At 41.6% G+C, this 25,251-nt stretch overlaps 1 protein-coding gene across 1 annotated transcript; it reads left to right on the top strand.

The window, feature by feature from the left end:
- The first annotated feature begins 21,747 nt into the window (after positions 1 to 21,747).
- Positions 21,748 to 22,605, top strand: LOC145105962 (replication protein A 70 kDa DNA-binding subunit C-like). Its single transcript, XM_079043024.1, has 4 exons — positions 21,748 to 21,847; positions 22,097 to 22,195; positions 22,304 to 22,400; positions 22,479 to 22,605. The coding sequence occupies exons 1-4, from the start codon at positions 21,748 to 21,750 to the stop codon at positions 22,603 to 22,605; spliced, it is 423 nt and encodes a 140-aa protein (XP_078899150.1).
- Positions 22,606 to 25,251: the final 2,646 nt, after the last annotated feature.

Raw genomic sequence — 25,251 nt, forward strand, 5'->3', positions numbered from 1 at the left:
TAAAGCTGGTGAGTTCATAAGCGATGTTTTTGTAATGAAAACCTGTTGATGACTCTGTAAAAATGTTCGCATGGTTCCAATAAAATCATATATTTTCTTTAGTGAAAGTGATACTATCAGTTCTATCTGCGACTACTTAGTTTATGCTAGCCATGTATAAACCAATATCCAACAGACAGTTGACTATGTGGATCTGCCCTAAGCCCACAACCAAACAAGGAACAGGAAATAAGGCGGAAACAACACATTCCACAGTCTATCCAATATTCTCCATACGTGGCCCGGATGCCTAAACTAAGTAATTATAGAATTAACTATGAATGTTTGTTACTGTATCCTCTTGTAATATAGGAAAAAGATTAGTTTGTATGCCGGGTTACTAATAATTGTAATATGTGTGTATTCTTATACAAAACCTTTGTATAGTATGTTCTTTTTGAAAACCCTAGCTACCACCAGTATGTAAAGTATGTTCTGTTTGAAAACCTGACTGCCACTAGTATGTATAGTACTTTCATTACTTAAAATAAAACTAATGAAGAATAAGATCCTGTAAACAAATGGTTAGTTTATACTATTGTGAGTCGTATAACCATGATTGATATGACCTAGTGACCTTTACGACGTTCTTCAAGTGTCGGTTACATGACATTTGTCACCTCAGGCATGTCTGCCTAACTGTAGCAAGCAGTTCTGCTGTGGGATTGTCAGTCCCGAATAGATATATTCACAAATCTCACACTCTCCCTCCAGGAGATTCTGGTTATACTGTGATAGGATTTAATTCAGTACACCTAAGGGTACAGTTTCGAAGTAGAGTCTCACAATTATGTATAATCTAGTTTACGTGTAATTTTGTAGTGTTCTCTTGTATTTGAATCTGTTGTATACTGTATAAGGTAATAAATATACTTAAATAATTATTAAATGTTGTACTCTTGTAGTAATGTATATCATAAACTAAATATGTCATAGTTTATATGTTTACCCATGTATGTAATCTGAATTGGTCAAAGCTGTGTATTGAATTCCCCAAACTATACCCATTATAGTTTACTTGAAACGTTATGTACTTGGTTTGAAAACTGTTCTGAAAACTATGACATTGTGTTTCCAAAATAAAAGTGTCCCTTATGCTCAACATAGTACAAAAGGGATAAAATATCTAAATATTTTATAAAATGTGGAAATCGTTTGACTGTATTAATAAGTTTAAAACTTATTAAAATCATTTGTGTTTGGCTTGAAATTCCCCCCTGAAAACATTAAAAATCGTAAAATCGTAGGGGTATGAACTCACTGTTAGTAGTGTGCAAACGTCAAATCAACGAATTGGAATGAAGACCCTCGAGTTGTAGCGTGTGGCACTTAACGGAATCCTAATAACAATTAAATACATTTATGTATTTAAATTAGTGATTTTGCTAGATAAAGTGTAGAAAAACACTTGAGTTCGGTTAAGGAATATTACCAGGACTTGATCGAATCGTGTAAAGTGGATTTTCATTCTAAATTACTTCTTAGGAAGTGTGTACGGCTGTGAACAAGGTGTACGGCCGTGAACAGGGTGTACGGTCGTGAACGTTATACAACCCTTGAAGGAGTACGGTCTTTGAAGGTGTACGGTCGTAGACTAGTGTGCGGTCAATGAACTTGAAGGTGTACGGCCGTACACTCAAGAACAAAGATGCTGCTTTCGACGAGAAACATGCTCTAGATGCTCCGAAATGACCCCCAATGGTGTTTTTCGATGTTTTCCGGAAGAATAAAGGTGCTTTTAGGGGTGTACGGTAGATAGTCTAGAGAGAAAAAGGAGACAGTGTCCGGTCAGAAAAGTGTAAATGAGGGGGGTAGGGTCCGTATTTATAGGGGTTGTCGTTGGTCGGTGGTGGGGTCCACCCAATATGGGCCGCAAACGAGTGTACGGCCGTACACAGGTGTATGGCTGTGAAGTCAAGTCCGGACGTGAACTCGGTATTGTTCGAAAGAATTCCCGAAATTTCGCGTGGTTTTGGTTCCGACTTGAATATAGAACTCAAAATATATAATTAAATGATTTTCCAAACCGAAGGAAGTTGACGAAACCCAATAAAATAAAATTTTATTAATAGAAATTAATTAACGGAAACTAGAAGAGGGTTCGGGTTGTCACAGTAGATGGTACAACGGACCCCATAAAGGTAATGACGCCAAATCTTGAGGGCGAAGACAACAACACCCTGCTCCAAGTCATGTGTCGGATAGTTCGCCATGTGAGGCTTCAGCTGCCTCGAAGCGTAAGCAATAACATGCCCTCTCTGCATCAATATCGCGCCCAAACCCTAGATGGACGCATCGTAATATACTACAACACCTTCCATGCCCTCCGACAGGGCTAAGATTGGTGCCTCGCACAATCTCTGCCTCAACGTCTCAAATGCGGCCTGCTGCTCAGGCCCACAGCGAAAGACCACGGCTTTCCTCGTCAACCGGGTCAGGGGCACGACTATCTTCGAGAAGTCCTGAATGAACCTCCGATAATAGCCTGCCAGTCCCAGAAAGCTCCGAATCTCAGATGGAGATCTCGGAACTTCCCACCTCATCACGGCCTCTACCTCGGCCGAGTCAACCGAAATCCCGTTCTGGTTGACAAGGTGCCCAAGAAACTGCACCTCGCGCAACCAGAACTCGCACTTGGAGAACTTAGCATACAAGCTCTCCCTCCTCAAAGTATCCAGAACCTCCCACAAGTGCTCCTCATGCTGCTCCTGCGCTTTGGAATAAACCAAGATGTCATCTATGAAAACTATCACAGACCGATCCAACATCGGTCTGCAGACGCAGTTCATGAGATCCATGAACGCGGCAGGAGCATTGGTGAGCCCGAAAGGCATCACCACGAACTCATAGTGACTATAACACGTTTGAAAAGCAGTCTTCTGCACATCCTCCTCTCTGACCCTCATCTGATGATAACCGGAACGCAAATCAATCTTGGAGAACCAAGATGCTCCCTCGAGCTGGTCAAAGAGGTCATCAATCCTCGGGAGTGGATAACGATTCTTCACCATTACCTTATTCAGCTCCCGATAATCAATACACATCCGATGCGACCCGTCCTTCTTCTTTACAAACAAAATCGGGGCTCCCCAGGGCGAACTGCTCGGTCTAACGAATCCCTTGTCTAACAGCTCCTGCAGCTGTCTAGACAACTCCTGCATCTCAGGAGGAGCCAACCGATACGGTGCCTTGGCTATCGGAGCCGCACCCGGGACAAGGTCGATCCTGAACTCTACCTGCCTCTCCGGAGGTATCCCAGGAAACTCCTTGGGGAATACATCCGCGAACTCTCGTACCACTGGCACATCGCCCACCGTCGCCTCCCGGGTATCCATAACATAGGCGACATATCCTGCGCAACCCTGCTGGAGGTAGCGCCTAGCCCTCGCTGTTGAACATAAGGCAGGTCCTCGCTGTGGCCTCTCGCCCTGAATCACCAGCTCTCCCCCAGTTGGGGTCCTGATGCGCACCAAATGTTGCGCGCAGTTGATCACCGCCCCATTGGGGCTTAGCCAATCCATGCCTATAATAACCTTGTTCCCCCGCAAAGGTATGGGAACCAAGTCTACCAGATAGTGCTCCTCGAACAGTCTCAAAACACAATCTCTGAAAACCTCTGATGCTCGCACTGACCGGTCGCCTGCAATCTCGACCTCTAGAGGGCAATCCAACATGCCCGAGGATTCAGGAAACCTCTTGCTAAGCGCAAGAGAGACAAACGATCGGGTAGCACCCGAATCAAACAACACCTGAACTCGAATACCGTTCACATAGAACGATCCTAAACAGAGCGCATATATAACATATCAAAATCGCAGCGACATAACATAAAAGATTAGAGAGAAGAAATCATACCCGTCACCACATCGGGTGCGGCGCGTGCCTCCTCAGCTGTCAACTGAAACACTTGGCTCCGCACCATTGGAGCCTCTGTCTTGACCTTCCGGCCATCCGCAACTCATGTTGTCGCTGGAGTCGGTGCCACCACCGGCGCTACTGCTGATGTTGCTGACAATCTAGGGTAGTTGGCCTTTTTATGGCCCCTCTGATTGCAATGGAAGAAAATCAGGTCTGATGTTTGAACTGTGGGGGCGGGGGCTGTACAATCCCTGCCAAAGTGTCCTATCTTGCCGCAGTTGTAGCAACTTGACGATCCCGCTCTATAAGCTCCCTCATGCGGCTTGTCGCATTTCCTGCTGCGGCTCTGGCCCGGCTGGCCCTTCGACCTAATGTCGGATCCCTTGGGTTTCTTCCCCGAAACCCCTGTAACCTACCCAGTCTCTGCCTTCCTCTTCCTGAGGTGCTCCAAATCAATCTCCTTCTCCCGCGGCCTGGCAATTATGGACTCCAAGGTCAGGCAGGCTGAATAGCTGACATGCTCCCGGATATCAGCCCTCTCCCTGAACTTGGCGGTGATCTCCGCCAGTGTCTCGATCGTCTGTCTCATATCAAGAAACTCTCTGGCTAGCTGCTGAAGCTCCACAGCTGGCACAAACTCAGCCCTGAACCTGGTCACAAAATCTGACCAAGTCATGGCCTCGATGGTTGGGGCTCCCAACGAGTCACCAACGGACTCCCACCAATCCCTAGCTCTGTCCCTCAAACATCCCGCAGCAAAGCGGACCTTCGACCCCTCTGGGCAGAAGCTCGTCAACTGCGGATACTCAATGTCTGCGATCCATCTCGTGGCAGCAATGGGGTCCTTCACCCCGTGAAAGTCCGACACACCACTCCCCCTGAAGTCCTTGAAGGACAGTGCATGCGTACCCGTCTGGCTGGAAGTCGAGTCCCTCCTGAATTCCTGGAGGCGATCCTACATCAACTCGATAATCCCCTCCTTGATCGACCCGAAAATGATAGGGGTCGACTCAAGGATACCTCTAGTGATCTCAGACGCGATGAACTCGCGTAAACCATCATCAACCTGCTCGGATCCCACGCCCGAGCCTGATCCTGATCCTGACCCAGATCCTGAACCTCCTGCTCCATGTCGCGTGGTCACCATCCTGAAAAAATAAATACATACACGTCAGGATCATACCTAATCTCGAGAGGTCTCTCACACTCTCCAAGTTTCCTGGTTCCCTCATGGACCTCCTTGACTCGAGTACGGATCCTGTGCTTCTAGTAGTACAGGCCCATACTACCTTCCACATCTATCCGTACTTTTCTCAAGGATTGCTTCAACTTCACCAAGTCCCTTTACCGACACCGCATTCCAACTAATCTCATCCTAGGCTTTCCTAGGGCATCCTCCGACCTACTCTCCGCCATCTGCTGCACTAGGAGTCCCTACTACCTTTCCCTAACTAGCTTGCGAATACTGTTACATATTCGCTTACTAGTTAGTTAAAGATAGCCAGAAACCCTATAGCAAAAAGCAAGCAGCATTCGTGCATTGAGTAATCAAATCAAGTATAACCTAATCAGGCTATCACACTGCTGACTAGCAGTTCTAACATACGGCTCAATAAGCTCCTACAGCAGGCATATAAGGCATCCTTCCTAGATCCTTAGCCCTATTCTAGCATGCAGTTCTCATAATCATATCATATAACAAGTATACGTATCTTGGGGAAAACTTACTTGAGCTCGGTCGGTCGCACGCATCACACCTCGTTCTTTCTCAAAATTCTTTAACTTAGATTTTAGAAAAACTATTTTCTTGTAAAAATCTTTCAAGCCCTCGATTTGAGTTCAGACGCCCCCGAGGGTGTGTCTGAATCCCTCAAACCAAGGCTCTGATACCAACTTGTAACATCCCAAATTTCAGAGCCAAAAATTTCATTTTTAATTAAGTAACTAATAAACAGTTTACCAAAAACATTGCCAATATCATATCAATTTATAACAACCGTAACAACGTCCCTTAAAACATATCATCAATAGTAATAAATATCAGAGTACAATCCCAGAAAACTTAATGCGGAACTCATGTGTGTGTGTGATGCGCTGCTACACCGCCGGCTCCTTCCCCTCGGATGAAGAGGTACCTGAAACCAAAATTGAAACTGTAAGCAGAAAGATTAGTGAGTTCCCCCATCATACCACATACCATATAGTCACATAGCATACATGCTGTGGGGCAATTATGGGGTGCCCGACCTACCCGGTCCGGCCATTCTAGGGTGATGACCTACCCATCTCAAGCTGTTCTGGGTGCTGACCTACCCTTCGGTCCTAGCAACCGAGACACGAGGACTATTCCACCTCCTACTACTACCACATAATATCATAACATAATCATATTGTCAGGCATATCTGGGGTGCCCGACCTACCCTTCGGTCCTAACAACCGAACTTGGGGACTATTCCCCTCCTACTACCACTATCACATATAACATATCATGCTAGCACATAAACATATCAGGTAGTAGAAAACCAGACAATTATCACAAAGACAATCATCTCAACCATAATCAACTACTAGTGGGTCAGCCTTGGTGCCTTAGACCCACTTCTACTGGAAGGTAACTCACCTCACTGTCGCTTAGTGTCTGCACTGATCTCGGTGTGGAAATCGACTCTCCCCGACTCCTCAATCCCTACACGACAACTCTTCTAACTTATCAACTCATACTCGTAACCCTTACAAGGGTCACTCAATCCCAGTCAATGTTAAAGTCAAATCCATGGTCAATGTCAACTTTTGGTCAAAGTCAACATCTGGTTGACTCGACTCGCGGAGTTGGCCCTCCAACTCGTCGAGTCCCCATATCCACAAAATGCCATAACCCCGTTCCTACTCGTCGAGTCTAGCAAGAGCTCGACGAGTTCGCCTTCAACAACACATCGGACAATCTTCCACCGACTCGCCGAGTTCGTTCTTGAACTCGCCGAGTTCATCTTCATCCATAAGAAGATGTTCAGTCTGTGACTCGCTGAGTTCCTATTGAACTCGCCGAGTCCGTCTTCATAAGTTGGGAGATTGACTTGGACTCGCCGAGTCTGTTCATACACTCGCCGAGTCCTATGATTTCCAGGTCCAAGACAAACCCCTAGCAGGCTGAGTGTTCCTTCTACTCAACAAAAACCATTTCCACAAGACGTTTTCGGGGGAAAAGCATCCTGACTCGCCGAGTCACCCAAGTGACTCGCAGAGTCCCTCTTTTTCCAAGACTATATAGTCGATTATATTAGGTCTTAATGCATCCAAATCATAGATCTAACCTCCTAGAGTCCCTTTTATACGTAAAGCTACGAACGTGATGTCCATGCATGGGGTTTTTGGCTCAAAAGGCTATAAAATGGGGTTTATAAGATGTATTGGCTTCCCATGGCCATAAAGTTGGCACCTTTATGCAATGGTAACCCTCAATGGTTCCAGATCTGAAGCTAACACAACACAATATGAGTCAAACCCAAAGGTGGCTTAGAAATGTCCTAAAAATGGAAAGATCCAAGTCTTAAGGGAGATCTATCAAATGATAAGTCAAGGATCAAGCTTTTTACCTTGAATGAACTAGAAATGGAGCAAAATCTTAGGATCCACTTGCTTCTTCAAGGACTCCCTAGCTTCCACTTCTTCTTTCAACTTCAAACACACACACAAAAGGCACCAAAAGGCTCAAGAACACACAATAAGGGCTAGGGTTTCGAGTTAGGGTGTTTTGGAAGTGAGAGGGGCGATGGAGGCTCATTTGGGACGAGTTAAGTTGTTTAAATAGGGTGTAAACCCTAAATATTAGGGTTTTGTCCAAACAGATCCTTCTCGTCGAGTCGGTCTTCCGACTCGTCGAGTAGGTCACTTAAACCCCGATCAAAACTCGAGTCTACTCGACGAGTTGGGCCGCCAACTCGCCGAGTCCTAGAGTAAATTGCAACATTTTCTTAAATTTAAATACGTACCAGGAATCGGGTGCTACACTAAGGCACCAAGGCCGGCCCATTTTATGATGTGTAGTATCCTAGCTGAGATTGTATTATGTGACATGTTATTTGGTATGAACTAGGAAGTATGCTTTGATATATGTGGTATGTTGTATGGAAGACCATGGGAGAGTCCATGGAACTTGGATGTAAGACCATATGGAGAGCCCATGGCTTTCCTATCAAAGACCATGAGAGAGCCCATGACACTTAGGTGTAAGACCATGCGGAGAGCCCATGGCATCCTCGAGTAAGACCCTGGGGACGAGCCCACGACATCCTTATCGGTTGTATGCATGACTTACGTGATGTATGTAGCCTTAGGGCTAGTATGATATATGATATTTGAATTGTATGTATGGTATGCTCTGGGGAACTCACTAAGCATTCGCTTACAGTTTGTGGATTTGTTTCAGGTACATCTGAGCCCAAGGGCAAAGGCAAAGATTGATGGTGCGACGTGCACTCTATCTCTCATTATTATGTTACGGGACACTTTGATGTTTTAACACAAAGTTGTAATTGATATGTTTTGAAAACAATTGTAACTGGTTTTGTGGATGGTAAACATGCATTTTGGATAATTAAAAATGAAAAATTTGTTTTGAAAAATTGGGTCGTTATATTTGAAAATTTGGTTTGTTACAGTTGTAAGACTACACTTTCTCATAAAACGGGAAATATGGGATTTTCTGGGAACACACACTCTTTTTACATACAAAAAAAAAGAAAACAAAGGACACACATGTAATTATTCACCGTTTTGGAACGAGACTTAAATACCATGTTTCACAAAAAATATCGGATTTTATGGAGTTTTACAAATTATTACAAATCAAAGATGTTACAAAGCTTTTATACAAATATGCTTATGAACTCACCAAATTTTTAGTTTACGCTTTTTAAAATGACTTGTATTCTCAGGGACTCAGTGAGAAGGTATTCGGCATACGGATTTTGGATATTTACTACATTTTGGAACATCATATTTTAATGTCACTTTTGTGTAAATTTGTGAACAAATACAATATGTAACAATGTTTGTTGGTAACTTTAATGTATGATGTTGGTTGTTATGTTTTCAATTATATTCAATTGTGATGATACAATACAATGAAGTCATCCGCCCCTAGACGTTTCTGTCGTCCTGGTTCGGGGGTGTGACAATTGTGTCCTAGGAAGGAATCCAGGTTTTCAGGTTCCGATCCGCTTCAGGAAGAAAGGAATTTGGGTTCCCGATTTATCGGGCCATTTAGGGTTTTCCAAGGTTGGCAAGGCAGCGTATCGATTGGGTCTTCCGGAGGGCGGTGGCCGTCTTGGAACGAGAGGTAAGGTTCTGAATAACAAGGAGGTACCTTTTAGTAAAGGTACAAGTGGCAGCATCGAAAGGGATCCGAGTAGGTTTGGGAGCCGGAGGCTGGAATGCAAAGGCATTATTCGGATTTTTCCACTACAGTAGGCTTCGAGGACGAAGCCTACTTCAAGTGGGGGAGAGTTGTAACATCCCGATTTCCGAGAATGAGATTTTGAGGATTTCAAGCAATTAAAGAAGCCTACTCAACGATTTGGAGGCCCCAACTTTTCGTGTAGGGATTAGTTAGCCCGCGTACTTTATGAGGTCTACTCGACGATTCGGAGGACCCCAACTCGACGAGTAAGATCTGGAAAATGAAACCCTAATTTTTAAGGGTTCGCACCCTATTTAAAGGACCTTAAGTCCTTTCCTCCAGCCCCTTACCACCTCTTGACGGATTTTGGATATTTACTACATTTTGGAACATCATATTTTATGTCACTTTTGTGTAAATTTGTGAACAAATACAATATGTAACAATGTTTGTTGGTAACTTTAATGTATGATGTTGGTTGCTATGTTTTCAATTATATTCAATTGTGATGATACAATACAATGAAGTCATCCGCCCCTAGACGTTTCTGCCGTCCTGGTTCGGGGGTGTGACAATTGTGTCCTAGGAAGGTATCCAGTTTTTCAGGTTCTGATCCGCTCCAGGAAGAAAGGAATTCGGGTTCCCGATTTATCGGGCCATTTCGGGTTTTTCCAAGGTTGTCAAGGCAGCGTATCGACTGGGTCTTCCGGAGGAGCTTAGTCAGATTCATAGCACTTCGTATATCTTGCAGTTGTGAAAGTCTGTGTCGGGCGAGGATGTCGTGGCATCATTGGGTGATCTTCAGGACGATGAGTGCCTGAACTACGTCGAAGAGGGCGGTGGCCGTCTTGGAACGAGAGGTAAGGTTCTGAATAACAAGGAGGTACCTTTTAGTAAAGGTACAAGTGACAGCATCGAAAGGGATCCGAGTAGGTTTGGGAGCCGGAGGCTGGAATGCAAAGGCATTATTTAGATTTTTCCACTACAGTAGGCTTCGAGGACGAAGCCTACTTCAAGTGGGGGAGAGTTGTAACATCCCGATTTCCGAGAATGAGATTTTGAGGATTTCAAGCAATTAAAGAAGCCTACTCAACGATTTGGAGGCCCCAACTTTTCGTGTAGGGATTAGTTAGCCCGCGTGCTTTATGAGGTCTACTCGACGATTCGGAGGACCACAACTCGACGAGTAAGATCTGGAAAATGAAACACTAATTTTTAAGGGTTCGCACCCTATTTAAAGGACCTTAAGTCCTTTCCTCGAGCCCCTTACCACCTCTTGACGGCCAGAAGAAACCCTAATCAGTCTAGACCTTGTTCTTGAGTGTTTGTGATATTTAAAGGGTGCTTTTGTTGCACTTTGTGAAGAAGGTTTGAAGTCTAAGGAGCTTGGAGCAAAGAGAAGCTTGTGGATCCGACTCAACTTGTTCTTGGCAACATTTTGAAGGTAACAAGTCGTTACCTTGGCTTATCTTTAGCTAGATCTCTTCATGCAAAGGTTTAGGGCCATTTTCTAGATGGTTGTGGGTTATTTCGGGTATTGGGCATGATCTGAAGTTGTAACTTCAGATCTGGATTCCTCTTGGTGCTTATAGTCATAAAGTGATCGGATTTAGCAAGCATTGGCCCTTCTCTTTGGGTTAAACCTTTCCCTTAGCTTGGTTTTGGCATTTAGGACAATGCATGTACGTAAAGTTTGCAACTTTACGTGGAAACCATGCCCTAGGAGGTTAGATCTGCAATATGGAGCTTTGGGGTCTGATACCAATCTGTCACACCCCCAAACCAGAATGGCGGAAACATTCGGGGGCAGGTGACTTCACGTAGTATCATAACAGTTGAATATTTGTAAAGAAAGTAAACACAGCCATCATAAATATAATTTAAAAGTTACATTGTTGAATACAATACATGTCTCAAAATAAATTACAATATGATGATTTAATAAGTTTTAAGACTGACGTCTTAACGTCCCTTCCCCAAAAGCTGATGATTTACCTGTATTACTGAATCCCTGAGAAATACAAGTAGTTTTGAAAAAAGTGTCAACAATTAAGTTGGTGAGTTCATAAGCGTTTTTATATAAGAATAGTATCCTTTTCAGTGTAAAATACAGAGTTTGTTCCTAGAAAATCCAATATTTTCCATGTATGTGTGGTAGTTTGTAAAAGTTCCAAAAGACTGAATGTATAAGTGTTTTCGATACTTGAATTAGTATAAGTAGATTTATATAAGTATATATATAATCACTAAGGCGTTTAACAGCCCCGTAAACCGAGATGTATTAATACCCCATGTGAGTTTTTATAACCGTGCTATTGACCCAGACTGCCTGTAACAACGTTGTTCAGGCGTTGGAATGATATGACGTTTGTCACCCCAGACCTGCCGGTCTAACTGTAGCTAACAGTTTAGGTGCGGGATTGTCAGTCCCATATAGATCTATACACAAATATCACGCTCTCCCTACAAGAGATTATGGCTTATAAAACAGGACTTAATCTGCGAACTGAACGGTTCGATGAATTCAGATATCTCACAAAATTTGGTATCACAGGTTTACGTATGAAAAGTCCATTTTCCTTGTGAATATAAGTATTTCCTCTTTTGTTTATACTATGTAAAAATATCATGAATATCTCGTAACTATACCTATTATAGTTTTAAAAAGGGTGTTCCGTTAGGATGAAAAACCTTGGTGTATTACCAACCTTACATGAAAAGTAGTCTTTAACTTTAGTAGTTACGTTATTTTATGTATTTAACATTTATACATAAGATGTAGGTAAAACATTTGAACTTATAAGTATTTTAACGTAAGTTTTTCTTGTGTTTCACTTGTATTTCCCCCTAAAACATAGAAAAGACATGAAAATAAGGGGTATGAACTCACCTGGAAAGTGTGGTGATTTGAAGAAAACAAGTTTTTCTCGGGCATCACTTCGACCGGGAAGTGGTAAGTTTTCTCGAGATTCTTGGCGCTTCGGAACTTCGTCGGGGCTTGGATATGTAACCGGGGTGTCGGGGTCGTCTCGGGGTGCTAAACGTAGAGTAGAAGTGAGGGAGAAGAGTGAAATGAGCAAGGAAAGTCGGAAGTCTCGCATGCTATTTATAGGATGAATTCTCGGGATTCACGTCGTGAACATGGGATAGTTCACGTCGTGAGTCTGGTCTGTAGACGCGACGTCTGGTGGTCTAGTTCTGGCACACATCAGTCATAGACTCACGTCGTGAGTCTCTTGCTCACGTCGTGAGTTTCAGATAAGGTTGGTGTGCGTGCCTCGAACTTTAGAAATTCTTATCTCTCGCATACGAGCTCCGATTTCGACGTTCTTTATATCCACGCGTACGTGAGAATATACTCTACAACTTTCATTTAGACTCTGTCTGCTAATTTTGACTTTAATTTTTAATATTATATTTTAAATAGGCCTGGACAGGATAATTCCGTTAAAAATCCATAACTTCTTCATCCGATGTCCGTTTTTGTCTGTCTTTTTACCGTTGTATTACTATTGTTGAGACCTTCAATTCTCGTTTAGGTTGCGTCGGCTAAAAATCGCTCGATCTTTATTTCGAGTTTTTAGCTGTCTACTGCTGTTCTGAAATTTAGAAAAATCATAACTTCCTCATACGAAGTCAGATTTGGGCGTTCTTTTTATTTATGCTCATGGTTTAACATAATCTATGACTTTCGTTTAGATACCTAAGGCTAAAAAGTATTTTATTGAAGTTTCACTTTTTACGCTTAACAGTGTTTTACCGGTTGTGTCGCGGATTTTAGATTGGTCATAACTTCTTCGTTATAACTCGGATTTGGGTGTTCTTTATATATTTGGAAACCTTGACAATATATCTAACATTTTATGCAACCCAAATGAGACTTTAGAACACTTCATTTTTGACGCCATTTTATTACATCAAAAATAGTTTAATATTATTTGACTTTTTGAACATTACATTGACTTGAAATATCGGGTTGTCACATCATCCCCCCGTTAGAGGGAATTTCATCCCGAAATTTAATCTAAGGCAGAGTTTATGGAGTAGGAAAAAGATGTGGGTATTTTTGTTTCATATGATCCTCGCGCTCCTAGGTGTATTCAGGTCCTCGGTTGGCATTCCAATGGACCTTCACAATGGGTATGCGACTTTGTTTTGTTCTTTTAATTTCCCTATCCATGATTTCTACTGGTTCTTCTACGAAGTGGAGATTCTCGTTGATTTCAATTTTGTCCAGAAGGATGACGAGGGTCTCATCGGACAAGCACTTCTTTAGTTTTGACACATGAAAGGTAGGGTGTACGTTATTGAGCTCCTGTGGTAATCGAAGTTTGTATGCTACCGGGCCAATCCTGGAAAGGATCTCGAATGGTCCGATATACCTTGGATTTAGTTTCCCACGTTTTCCAAAATGTATTAATCCCTTCCAGGGTGAGACTTTGAATAATACTCAGTCTCCAACCTGAAATTCCAAGGGCTTCCGTCTTTTGTCCGCATAACTCTTTTGTCCGTCTCTTGAAGCTTTTAGTCGTTCCCGGATTTGGACAATCTTCTCGGTCGTTTCTCTTATGATTTCTGGGCATGTGAGAGTGCTGTTAGGTACTTGTCCTCTAGCTAGTTGCGTGTTACCCACTTCAGCCTAGCACAAAGGTGATCTGCAATTGCGGCCATAGAGGGCTTCGAATGGAGCAACTTTGATGCTAGTGTGGTAGCTAATGTTGTACGAGAACTCGACCAATGGTAAATGGGTATCCCATGCCTTACCAAGATCGATCACACAAGCCCTTAGCATATTTTTCCAAGGTTTGAATGGTTCTCTCACTCTGTCTGTCGGTTTGTGGGTGGTAGGCGGTACACATGTCTAGTGTCGTTCCTAGAGATTTTTTTTTTGTAGTGACTTCCAGAACCGCGAGGTGAATCTACTATCTATGTCCGAGATAATGGATATTGTAACACCATGCAGTCGCACAATCTCCCTGATGTATGTTCTGGTGAGTTTCTCCACCTTGTCTGTTTCCTTTGTTGGTAGGAAGCGTGCGGATTTTGTTAACCTGTCGACGATCACCCAAAATGGTATCAAGTCCTCATGTTGCCTTGGTAACTTGATTTTTAAGCCCATTGCAAACCGTTAACACTCCCACTCAGGTATCTCCGGTTGTTATATTAAGCATGCGGGCTTTTGCTCTGAAGTTGATGGTAAGACTCATCCTTGGCTCATCCATCATCACCTCGTGTATACGAGTTGTATATAATTTAAATCGACAAAACCTTCGGTTGGGTGGCTCTGCCCCAAGTCCACAACCAGACAAGGAACAGGAAGTAGGGCGGAATCACACATCCTAAGTCTTGTTGAGACTACATTATATGCCACTCTTGTATATACAACTAGCAGCGATAGACTAACCTAATGAGTTCTTATACTCTATTCTTGAACTTGACCTGTAGTACAAGTGGTCTTCCTCGGAGATCTCTTGGGTATGCTACGGGTGGTTACTGACTTCTGAGACTTTTTTGGTGCTTTTCGTTTCAAGTTTTCTATCTATTGAGCCGGCTAGAAGTTGTGGTACCCCTCGCATGGGTACTTCTAAAGTTTTGAAGTGATAGACGATATAAGGGTTTGCGTTATGGATTGGAAGAATCTCATCTGACAGCTGATTAAGGAAAATGTTCTTTTACATGGTATATAAAAAAATTTGCATGGTAAGGATTAAGCCAAAACATGTCGGATGAGGATGTTGGAACTTCTCAATGAAGTAGATATTAAGTTATTCTGGAAGAGATGATTACTATGATAATGAACAATTCTACGCACAAAAGTTTCCAGCGCCTTTAGTTTTATTCTGTTATTCTGCTACGAATCCCTTTTTTAATTCAAAATTTGGTGGGTACTACTAATACGAGGGTTCTAATAATTTTGAAACTATGAACTTTCATGGAATGATTCCTACTAGGTCTCTCTATCATCGCTTGGTGTACACAAATCATATATAATTAAGATTAGTAAGACAGTTGACTGAGCAACCCTGCCCTAAATCCACAACCAAACAAGGAACAGGAAATGAGGCGGGATTACTCACTTTAAATCTACAAATCTTAATTATAAATGACCCTAATGTATAGCTTACCTGATAGGGTTCTTAGTTTTATATGAATGCTGCGATTTGGTTCAAATGAGTGAGTAATTATAATTATAAATAAATTATTGGGGTTTGGAAGCGTACCAAACTATAGAAGGGTTCTTTTATGTTTCCCCATTCTCTGGGGTCAAATTCCTCCTGCTCCCCCGTCGTTCTTCTCTGTTGGACAGTCCCTCTTGCAATGTCCTTTCTAACCACAGAGATGACATATTGGACTTGTTCCAACGTTGGTAGTTGAAGTGATGAATTTGACCGGACTCCTACAGAAACGGGCGGTGTGCCCCTTCATGTTGCATCTATTGCAATGCAGTACTCGGCAGACTCCATGATTATGGTAGCTGCACTTGCTGCAGTGTGGGAGGTTTCCTAAGTACGGTGTGGTCGGTATTCGGATACCAGGGCTGATGGGGGTATTGACTGCCCCAGCTTGTTGCCCTTTTGTAGGTCCTTGAGTTGAACAACTCCCTTTCTTGTTCTCGAACTTTCGTTTCAGAATATTAGGTTTTGAGGTTCGGAGTGTCTTTACAAGTAGGCACTTGTTGCTGAAATTGATTATCACCACGATCGGGATTGCCGATCGCATTTCTACTAACATTTGTGTTGTTAGCATTAAGGTGAGCCATGACAGCTGCTACGGCTGAGGTGACTGCAGCTTGAAACGTAGCCGCATCTATCTGAAGGATTGGTGTTTTATCGGCGGGTTGGTTACGTTTCTTCGTAGGCATGATTCTGTTACAAGATGAGAAAATGAGCTCGTGAGCGATAATGGTTGGCTTTAGATGTATTCAAATAATTTATCCTAATATAATTTTTTCGTTTCGTCATACTGATCTCAAAGATTCGACCTACATCCCTATGATGCAGTTCTGGTAAAAGAGTAGAATGAAGTTTCTAGAATGGTTACCAGACGAGTGTCATCCGAACGAAGTTATCTTTGGTTGGTGGATACTACGATTCAGTTTTCAAAAAGATTTTAAAGTAATTCATAATAGAGTCTACAATAAATCGACTTATGAATTTGAGAAGTAATCACTCTTGATTGAGATTTCGTGATCCGAATTATTGTTATTAGCCGATACAGGAAAAGACGATAAGTTCGAAACCTAATGTGAGTAATGTATTCATTAACTCACTAGGTTGCATTATTTATTAGTTATTATTGTGACGAAAAAGACATTCAAACACTTCGCGTGTAGCACGCGTGGTCCTCCTTCGTTCTCTGTTCTATTCTGGGTGATAATGATTTGTTCTCTCCTGATATTTATAGGGTGTCCTTTTCCTTCGTAGGTATTTTGAACTTCTGTGCCGTCTTACTTCCGATTCTTACACCGATCTCCATTACTTCATAATGAAGAGTTCGAATCCCGGGGGTTCTTTCGAATGCAAGTTTTTCGTTTTGTTATGCTGTTCTCGATGATTCGACCTACATCTTTGTTACGTTTCTATAGTACTGTAAAAGCATTTAAGTTATTAAGACAGAGTATTGACGTTAACATTTTAAGTTGGTTCGGGTTTTTACGTGGAGGCATCTTTTACTATAAAGATTAAAAGATGAAACGATTGTAAGACATCAAGAATGCACATGAATTTGATATCTCATAACCAAAACACTTAGTTCGATAGGGATCTTGTAAGGAAATTGGAATTAGAAATTCAATATAAGTACGACTTGTAACAAAATAATGTGAAATTGAGTGGTTATTTTTCAAAATGTAAGAAGTAAATGTCGATTGTATAGGTGCATTAAGTACATAGAGTTTGGAAAACTTGACCTTAAACAGGTCTACAATACACCACAATTCTGGGAAAATCATCGACATTAAAATGACCTACCGAAAATGGATTTTCGCGGTCGAACTGAAAAAGCATGAAAAATAACTCTAAGACATCTTCGAAGACTTAGACTATAACCAAGAGAGTAAACAGAGGGCGAGTAGAGTATGATCTACTTCCTACTAGATCCGGCCCTGGATTTGGCTAATTGGCGTTCTCTTTCGAATATACGCCCATCTTGTACAACATGATGTTCTCGTAATCGTTGCACTTTGGCTTGCGAAGCCGCCAGTTCTCCCTGCAAGAAGTTGGTACGATCCCTTGTTGCGTTATGATTGTCTTCCAGGTTACGAAGACGAACAACATCGACACCAGTGGTAGCCTCAATCTGTACCACTCGGTCGATGATAGCTCTTCCCTGTTCTGTGTTGCGAGAAACGCGACGAACCAGCACGGGAGGTGCTCTATTTGCTGAACCTCCGGCTTCTAGATTGTAGAAGCTTCGGTCTCCTTGATAAGGAAAATTTTGACCTTGTTCATGACTCCACCTGTCTAGGTTTATGGCCCATAGAGGCATCGGGCCTTGAAAGTTCTGATGAGGGTTAGGGTTCTGAGTAACTGGAGGTGGATTGTAAGCTTCTGATCCGGAATCTTCGTCTTCGAGAAAGTCTTCAGCAAAATCATCATCTAGGGGAATTGCAGGCTCATCTTCTGGTTCGGCACTGAGCCAACCAACATTCCCTTGATTAGGAAAGTACGGATCTCCGGGAGAATGGAATCCAGCCATTGTTATCTAAGCGAGAATAGGGATATAAGAATTATCTAATATAACTAGTAACGGTAATTATTCATTAGTGTGACGCGTAAGATGTTTTAGTTTCTCTGGCTGATCACTTCTTGGAAATCTCTCCTTGTTTCTCCTTGTCTCCTTTACTGAATGTTATGATGGAGTGGTTACACCTATCTGGGTTTGTCGTGCGAGAATGGAAGTGTCTAACGAATCTATGAGATTAAGGGTAACATTATGGGGCGATCCTTACTGGGTCCTCCTATAACCGCCCAATGTATATAAGTTGTATATAATTTAAGATTAAATAGACCTTCGAATAAGTGATACTACTCCAAAACCACAACCAAACAAGGAACAGGTAGTGAAGCATAGATCACAAATTCTAAGTCTATAAAATCTCAATTATATAAAACCATGGAAGTATACACTCCGGAATCATAGACCTGCCAGTAAAGGTTTTTAGTTTTTATGGGTAAGATTTTATTTATTTGACGATTTCTAGATCTAACAAAATATCGAGGTTCACACGTTTATTTCAGTTCTTATAATACCATAAAATACTCCTATAGTATTTTAAATTTGTAAGTTTGATTCTAGTGTTTTCTTTGTAAGTTTTTGACTTGTTGCTTACTACGACCATTCCCCGACATACGTTGGTCATATCTTGGATAAATATAGTTGATCAGGCTATATTTATTCTCGATCTGATTACATACCCCGAGGCCTAATCGTAGCGTCTCAACTTGCCTTAATACTTTTGTAAAATTTTGGCTATGATACTAGACCGATGCATGCATGTACTTATACTTTTATATAACTAGCATTTTATTTTCTTAAAAGTATAGTTTGTGAAAATGTTTTGTCAGAGGGTTTTAGTCCCTTTGCATTTATAGTTTGTATATCTTATGTGGTTCGATATACTTAGTTCACTATAAACAATGCTCTGATACCAATCTGTCACACCCCCAAACCAGAATGGCGGAAACATTCGGTAGCGGGTGACTTCACGTAGTATCATAACAGTTGAATATTTGTAAAGAAAGTAACACAACCATCATATATATAATTTAAAAGCTACATTGTTGAATACAATACATGTCTCAAAATAAATTACAATATGATGATTTAAAAAGTTTTAAGACTGACGTCTTAACGTCCCTTCCCCAAAAGCTGATGATTTACCTGTATTACTGAATCCCTGAGAAATACAAGTAGTTTTGAAAAAAGTGTCAACAATTAAGTTGGTGAGTTCATAAGCGTTTTTGTATAAGAATAGTATCCTTTTCAGTGTAAAATACAGAGTTTGTTCCTAGAAAATCCAATATTTTCCATGTATGTGTGGTAGTTTGAAAAAGTTCCAAAAGACTGAATGTATAAGTGTTTTCGATACTTGAATTAGTATAAGTAGATTTATATAAGTATATATATAATCACTAAGGCGTTTAACAGCCCCATAAACCGAGATGTATTAATACCCTATGTGAGTTTTTATAACCGTGCTATTGACCCAGACTTCCTATAACAACGTTGTTCAGGCGTTGGAATGATATGACGTTTGTCACCCCAGACCTGCCGGTCTAACTGTAGCTAACAGTTTAGGTGCAGGATTGTCAGTCCCATATAGATCTATACACAAATATCACGCTCTCCCTACAAGAGATTATGGCTTATAAAACAGGACTTAATCTGCGAACTGAACGGTTCGATGAATTCAGATATCTCACAAAATTTGGTATCACAGGTTTACGTATGAAAAGTCCATTTTCCTTGTGAATATAAGTATTTCCTCTTTTGTTTATAGTATGTAAAAATATCATGAATATCTCGTAACTATACCTATTATAGTTTTAAAAAGGGTGTTCCGTTAGGATGAAAAACCTTGGTGTATTACCAACCTTACATGAAAAGTAGTCTTTAACTTTAGTAGTTACGTTATTTTATGTATTTAACATTTATACATAAGATGTAGGTAAAACATTTGAACTTATAAGTATTTCAACGTAAGTTTTTCTTGTGTTTCACTTGTATTTCCCCCCCCCCCCCCCTAAAACATAGAAAAGACGTGAAAATAAGGGGTATGAACTCACCTGGAAAGTGTGGTGATTTGAAAAAAACGAGTTTTTCTCGGGCAGCACTTCGACCGGGAAGTGGTAAGTTTTCTCGGGATTCTTGGCGCTTCGGACCTTCATCGGGGCTTGGATATGTAACCGGGGTGTTGGGGTCGTCTCGGGGTGCTAAACGTGGAGTAGAAGTGAGGGAGAAGAGTGAAATGAGCAAGGAAAGTCGGAAGTCTCGCATGCTATTTATACGGTGAATTCTCGGGATTCACGTCGTGAACATGGGATAGTTCACGTCGTGGGTCTGGTCTGTAGACGCGACGCCTGGTGGTCTACTTCTGGCACACATCAGTCATAGACTTACGTCGTGAGTCTCTTGCTCACGTCGTGAGTTTCGGATAAGGTTGGTGTGCGTGCCTCGAACTTCAGAAATTCTTATCTCTAGCATACGAGCTCCGATTTCGACGTTCTTTATATCCACGCGTACGAATATACTCTACAATTTTCATTTAGACTTTAATTTTTAATATTATATTTTAAATAGGCTGGGACAGGATAATTCCGTTAAAAATCCATAAATTCTTCATCCGATGTCCGTTTTTGTCTGTCTTTTTACCGTTGTACTACTATTGTCGAGACCTTCAATTCTCGTTTAGGTTGCGTCGGCTAAAAATCGCTCGATCTTTATTTCGAGTTTTTAGCTGTCTACTGCTGTTCTGAAACTTTAGAAAAATCATAACTTCCTAATACGAAGTCAGATTTGGGCGTTCTTTTTATGTATGCTCATGGTTTAACATAATATACGACTTTCGTTTAGATGCCTAAGGCTAAAAAGTATTTTATTGAAGTTTCACTTTTTACGCTTAACAGTGTTTTACCGGTTGTGTCGCTGATTTTCGATTTGTCATAACTTCTTCGTTATAACTCGGATTTGGGTGTTCTTTATATATTTGGAAACCTTGAAAATATATCTAACATTTTATGCAACCCAAATGAGACTTTAGAACACTTCATTTTTGACGCCATTTTATTACATCAAAAATAGTTTAATATTATTTGACTTTTTGAACATTACATTGACTTGAAATATCGGGTTGTCACAAAGACACCCAGGGTGGACAGGATAGAATGAAGACCCGGCTAGGGCGTACTAGTCAGGCCGAAGGCCCAGTGAGTGGTCCGGATAGGCTGAAGGCCCTGAGAGGCGGTCCAGATGTGTCGATGGCTCGGAGAGCGGTCCAGATAGACTGATGGCATGTGAGGCGGTCCAATCAGACTGATGGCTCATTATGCATGCTGTGTTTGTTTATATGATATGGTTATATCTGCATGGCATTGGTATTTTGGGGGAACTCACTAAGCTTCGGGGTTACAGTTGTTGATTTTGTTTCAGGTACTTCTGATGATCGCGGGAAGGTGAAGGCGTGATCGTACACCTCCTTATATTTTATGATTTGATTCTAGGGATACTCTGATGTTTAAACTGTTATGAAAACAAATTGTAATAACTTAATGGTTTTAAATGTTTTAAAAAGTTTTAAATTGGCATGATTTTTGAGTGTGTTACAATAGCAGTGTACTTCTGAATCATAAATACAATTATATTCTGTGTTTGCAGAAGGCAGAATGACACATAATAGTGGCGATGAAATCATCTTTGATAGTCTTGCTGACATTGATTTGTCAAAGGAAACATGGAATATCCGTGTTTAGATAGTCATGCTTTGGAAGCAGACTTACAAAAACAACCCAAACATGGTGAGCAGCTTGGAAATGATTTTAATGTACCAACAGGTAAGAATTTTACTAAATTAAAATGAACTAATATTTTAATATATTATTTTCAATAAAACAACATGGGTTATGACCTACAGGGCACTAAAATACAGGCAACAGTCAAAAAAAATCTCATCCATGTATTTCAAGTCTTTTCCGATGAAAGAGCTTTCGGGGAAATCACTAAATTTGGTATAGATAGAAACGATGGAGATTACATGTTGGTTGTTCATAGACATAAGATAAATTCATATAAAACAACAACAGTTTGTGTATCAGCTCCTTTTGTTAATAAGATCGATCCTTTTAATTTTGTGACTTTCCATGATTTGACGGCCAGAAATTTTGACACTCGTGTTGCATTTGGTAAGTTTTTTCTCTTAACATCTTCGCATGTATATATATTATGTATTACTTTTAGAAAAAAAATTTAATTTAATAATAATATATTTCCTTACATATTAACTTTTGTAGATTTTATTGGTCAAGTTGTTTCTACTGATCCCATGAGAGTGATCATGGACAAAGGAAGTGAAAAAAGGTTAATGAATATGGTTGCTCAAGATCTAAGGTACTTTTCACATCTCCTTTATTATTTATTTAACACATTTAATATTTATCTCCATATAACCCAACCATGCATTTATAGTGGTAGGAAAATTCAAGTTGCTTTGTGGGATGGTTTTGTATTGAAGTTGAACAGCTACATATCAGAACATCAAAATGATAATGCCCCCGTTATCATCCTCCTACGTATAGCAAAGCTCAAGACTTAGGGTGGTAAGAATATTTTTTATTTTATATGTCCATGTCATTACATTAATATTTTTGTAATAAGATAAATTAATTTATTAGTTTAATTTTTATTTCCAGACTAGCCTCGAGTCGGTAACTGTTTTTTTGGGTCGAGATTTCATATCTATGATGATATGCCTCACATTTTATAATTCAAACAAGTGTATTTCTTCTATCAATAAATAATATGTTAATGTTTTGTTTTTCATTATTCTTAATCATTAATTATTTGTATTGTTTAATTTCTTTTTTGGAGAACCAAGATTCACCCTGCAACTAATCAAAGATGTAATCAATCCGCGGAAGGGGATAACAATTCTTCACAGTTAACTTGTTCAACTCCCAGTAATCCATGCACATCTGGTGTGAACCATCCTTCTTCTTGACGAACAGTATCGACGCTCCCCATGGAGAACTGCTCGGTCTGATGAACTGCTTGCATAGAAGCTCCTGAAGCTGAGATGAAAACTCATGCATCTCAGGTGGTGCCAAATGGTACAGTGCCTTGGTAATCGGGGCCGCACCTGGCACAAGATCAATCCTAAACTCGACCAGCCTCTCAGGAGGCACACCGGGTAACTCCTCCGGGAACACATAAGCAAACTCCCTAACAACTGGAACCTCTGAAACTGAAATCTGCTCCGCAACCTGAGTATCAACCATATAAGTCAAATAGTCTGCACACCCGTGCTGAATATATCGACGAGCCCTAGTTGTCGAACAAAACCCTGAACCAACCCTGGTGCCCTCGCCATAGATAACTAGTTCACCCCACTTGGGGTTCGAACTACCACTCGATAGCCCTCACAATCAATCATAGCACCAAACTTGCTCATCTAGTCCATACCCACTATCACGCATACATCCCCCATGGGGACAGGGATCAGATCAATCAGATAAGGCACCCCAAAGATCTCCAATATACAACCCTGGTACACTGTGGATGCGAAAACCTTGTGTTGGTTGGCGAAGAAACCCGCATCGGACACTCTAACTCCCCAATAGGCATATAAAACTCCATAATAAATGATCGAGATACAGTGGATGGACTCGTGCCCGAGTCAAATAACACAAGAGCGGGCAATGAGTTCACTAAGAACGTACCTATTAGGAGCATATACAGGAGCATAACATTAAACATAATCAACAAAATAGTAAGTAGAAACATACTGGTCATGATGTCTGGTGCCGACCTGGCCTCCTCTGCCGTGAGATGGAAAGCGCAACCTCGAGCCCTTGAGGGCTCCGCGATTCCCTGACTCCCATCCATGATCCTCGGAGTAGCCAACGCTGGAGCCTGCGCTAGCCTAGAAGCAGGCAAGGGACAGTTGGCCTTCGCATGGCCAACCTGGTCGCAGTGGTAGCAAATCCTGGAGCTGAGTTTTGGGTCCTACTGACGGAAATCCCTTGCCATGTGGCTCTGCCGGCCACAATTGTGGCACCTAGAAAACGATCGGAAATCACTTTCATGAACCTTGCCGTACTTTCCACAAGTGCAGCCATTCCGACCCCCAGATCTAACATCAACGACCTTGAACCGCTTCAGCGCAGGCTGCAACTATGTCGGGGCCGGTCTCTGCTCCCTCGTCTGGATGTCCATCTCAATCTCACGTAGCCTGGCGGGCTCCTGCAACTCCAACAATGAACCATAATGTTGAGTGGATACAAACTGCCTGATGTTCATATTGAGCATGATCAAGTAACGAGTCATCTGAGCTTGCTCGAAAGCAACAAAATCAGGACAAAACATGGTCTTCTCCGTAAACATCTTGGTGATCTCCGTCACCGACTCCGTCCCCTGCCTCAAATAAAAGTACTCCTTAGCCAACGTCTCACGTTCCACCAGCGGAACATATTCAAGAATTGCTCCTAAGTCACTGCAGTCCTCTTCTCAGGAGAATCTGAGCTACTAACCAGTCTCCACAAATCCTTCGCCCTGGACCAAAGAAGGTTCAGAGCGTACCTGAACTTCTGGTCAGCTGGGCAAGAGCAAGTGAATAAGCACCCCTCAATGCCAGATAGCCACCGTATGAATATAATTGGATCATGAACTCCTTCGAATGCCGGGGGGGCTTCGTATTGTTGATGTCCCGATACTGGAAGACTCTCGCAGCACCAATCCCAACAGCGGCAAAGGCTGCGGTGGCTATAGAAGCAGCAGTCTCAAAGAGGGCAATGTATAGCTCATTAAAGTACTCAACCATGGCGGTCTTAATAGACCCAAACATGTCTGGAAATTGTTCTCAAAAGCGAGCAACAACCTCCTCCTAAAGGATCTCCCTAATCATGTCCTCGGACATTGCTGGCCCATTCTGGCCACCTGTCCCTGATCCTGATCTGGATCCTGCCTTAAAACGTCGCGTCATCACCATACTTAAAATAAACCATGTAGATATCAGATAACACACATATCATACCAGGGGAACCAACTCCTAACAAAATCCTAGGGGTTGTGACTTCCCTGTTAAGCGTATGGGTCCTGTTCTTCAAGTAATACGGGAATGTACTAACTTCCACACCTACCCGTATTTGTCTCAGAGGATCAACACAACAACCCTAAGAATACACACTAGCATACGCATACACTAAATCCTCACTTCCTAGATGAAGGCTACGGTACTCGTGTA

This window comes from Lactuca virosa, chromosome 4 (assembly GCF_052849685.1).
Source record: "Lactuca virosa cultivar CGN04683 chromosome 4, Lactuca_virosa_CGN04683_v6, whole genome shotgun sequence".
Taxonomy (NCBI): domain Eukaryota; kingdom Viridiplantae; phylum Streptophyta; class Magnoliopsida; order Asterales; family Asteraceae; genus Lactuca; species Lactuca virosa.

What these genes read in the sequence shown, in the direction of transcription:
- LOC145105962 (XM_079043024.1), top strand. Translation starts at nt 21,748, where the DNA reads ATGGAATATCCGTGTTTAGATAGTCATGCTTTGGAAGCAGACTTACAA. An exon ending in TGATTTTAATGTACCAACAG is followed by an intron (nt 21,848 to 22,096) that starts GTAAGAATTTTA and finishes AAACAACAACAG; the next exon opens with TTTGTGTATCAGCTCCTTTT. An exon ending in TGACACTCGTGTTGCATTTG is followed by an intron (nt 22,196 to 22,303) that starts GTAAGTTTTTTC and finishes TAACTTTTGTAG; the next exon opens with ATTTTATTGGTCAAGTTGTT.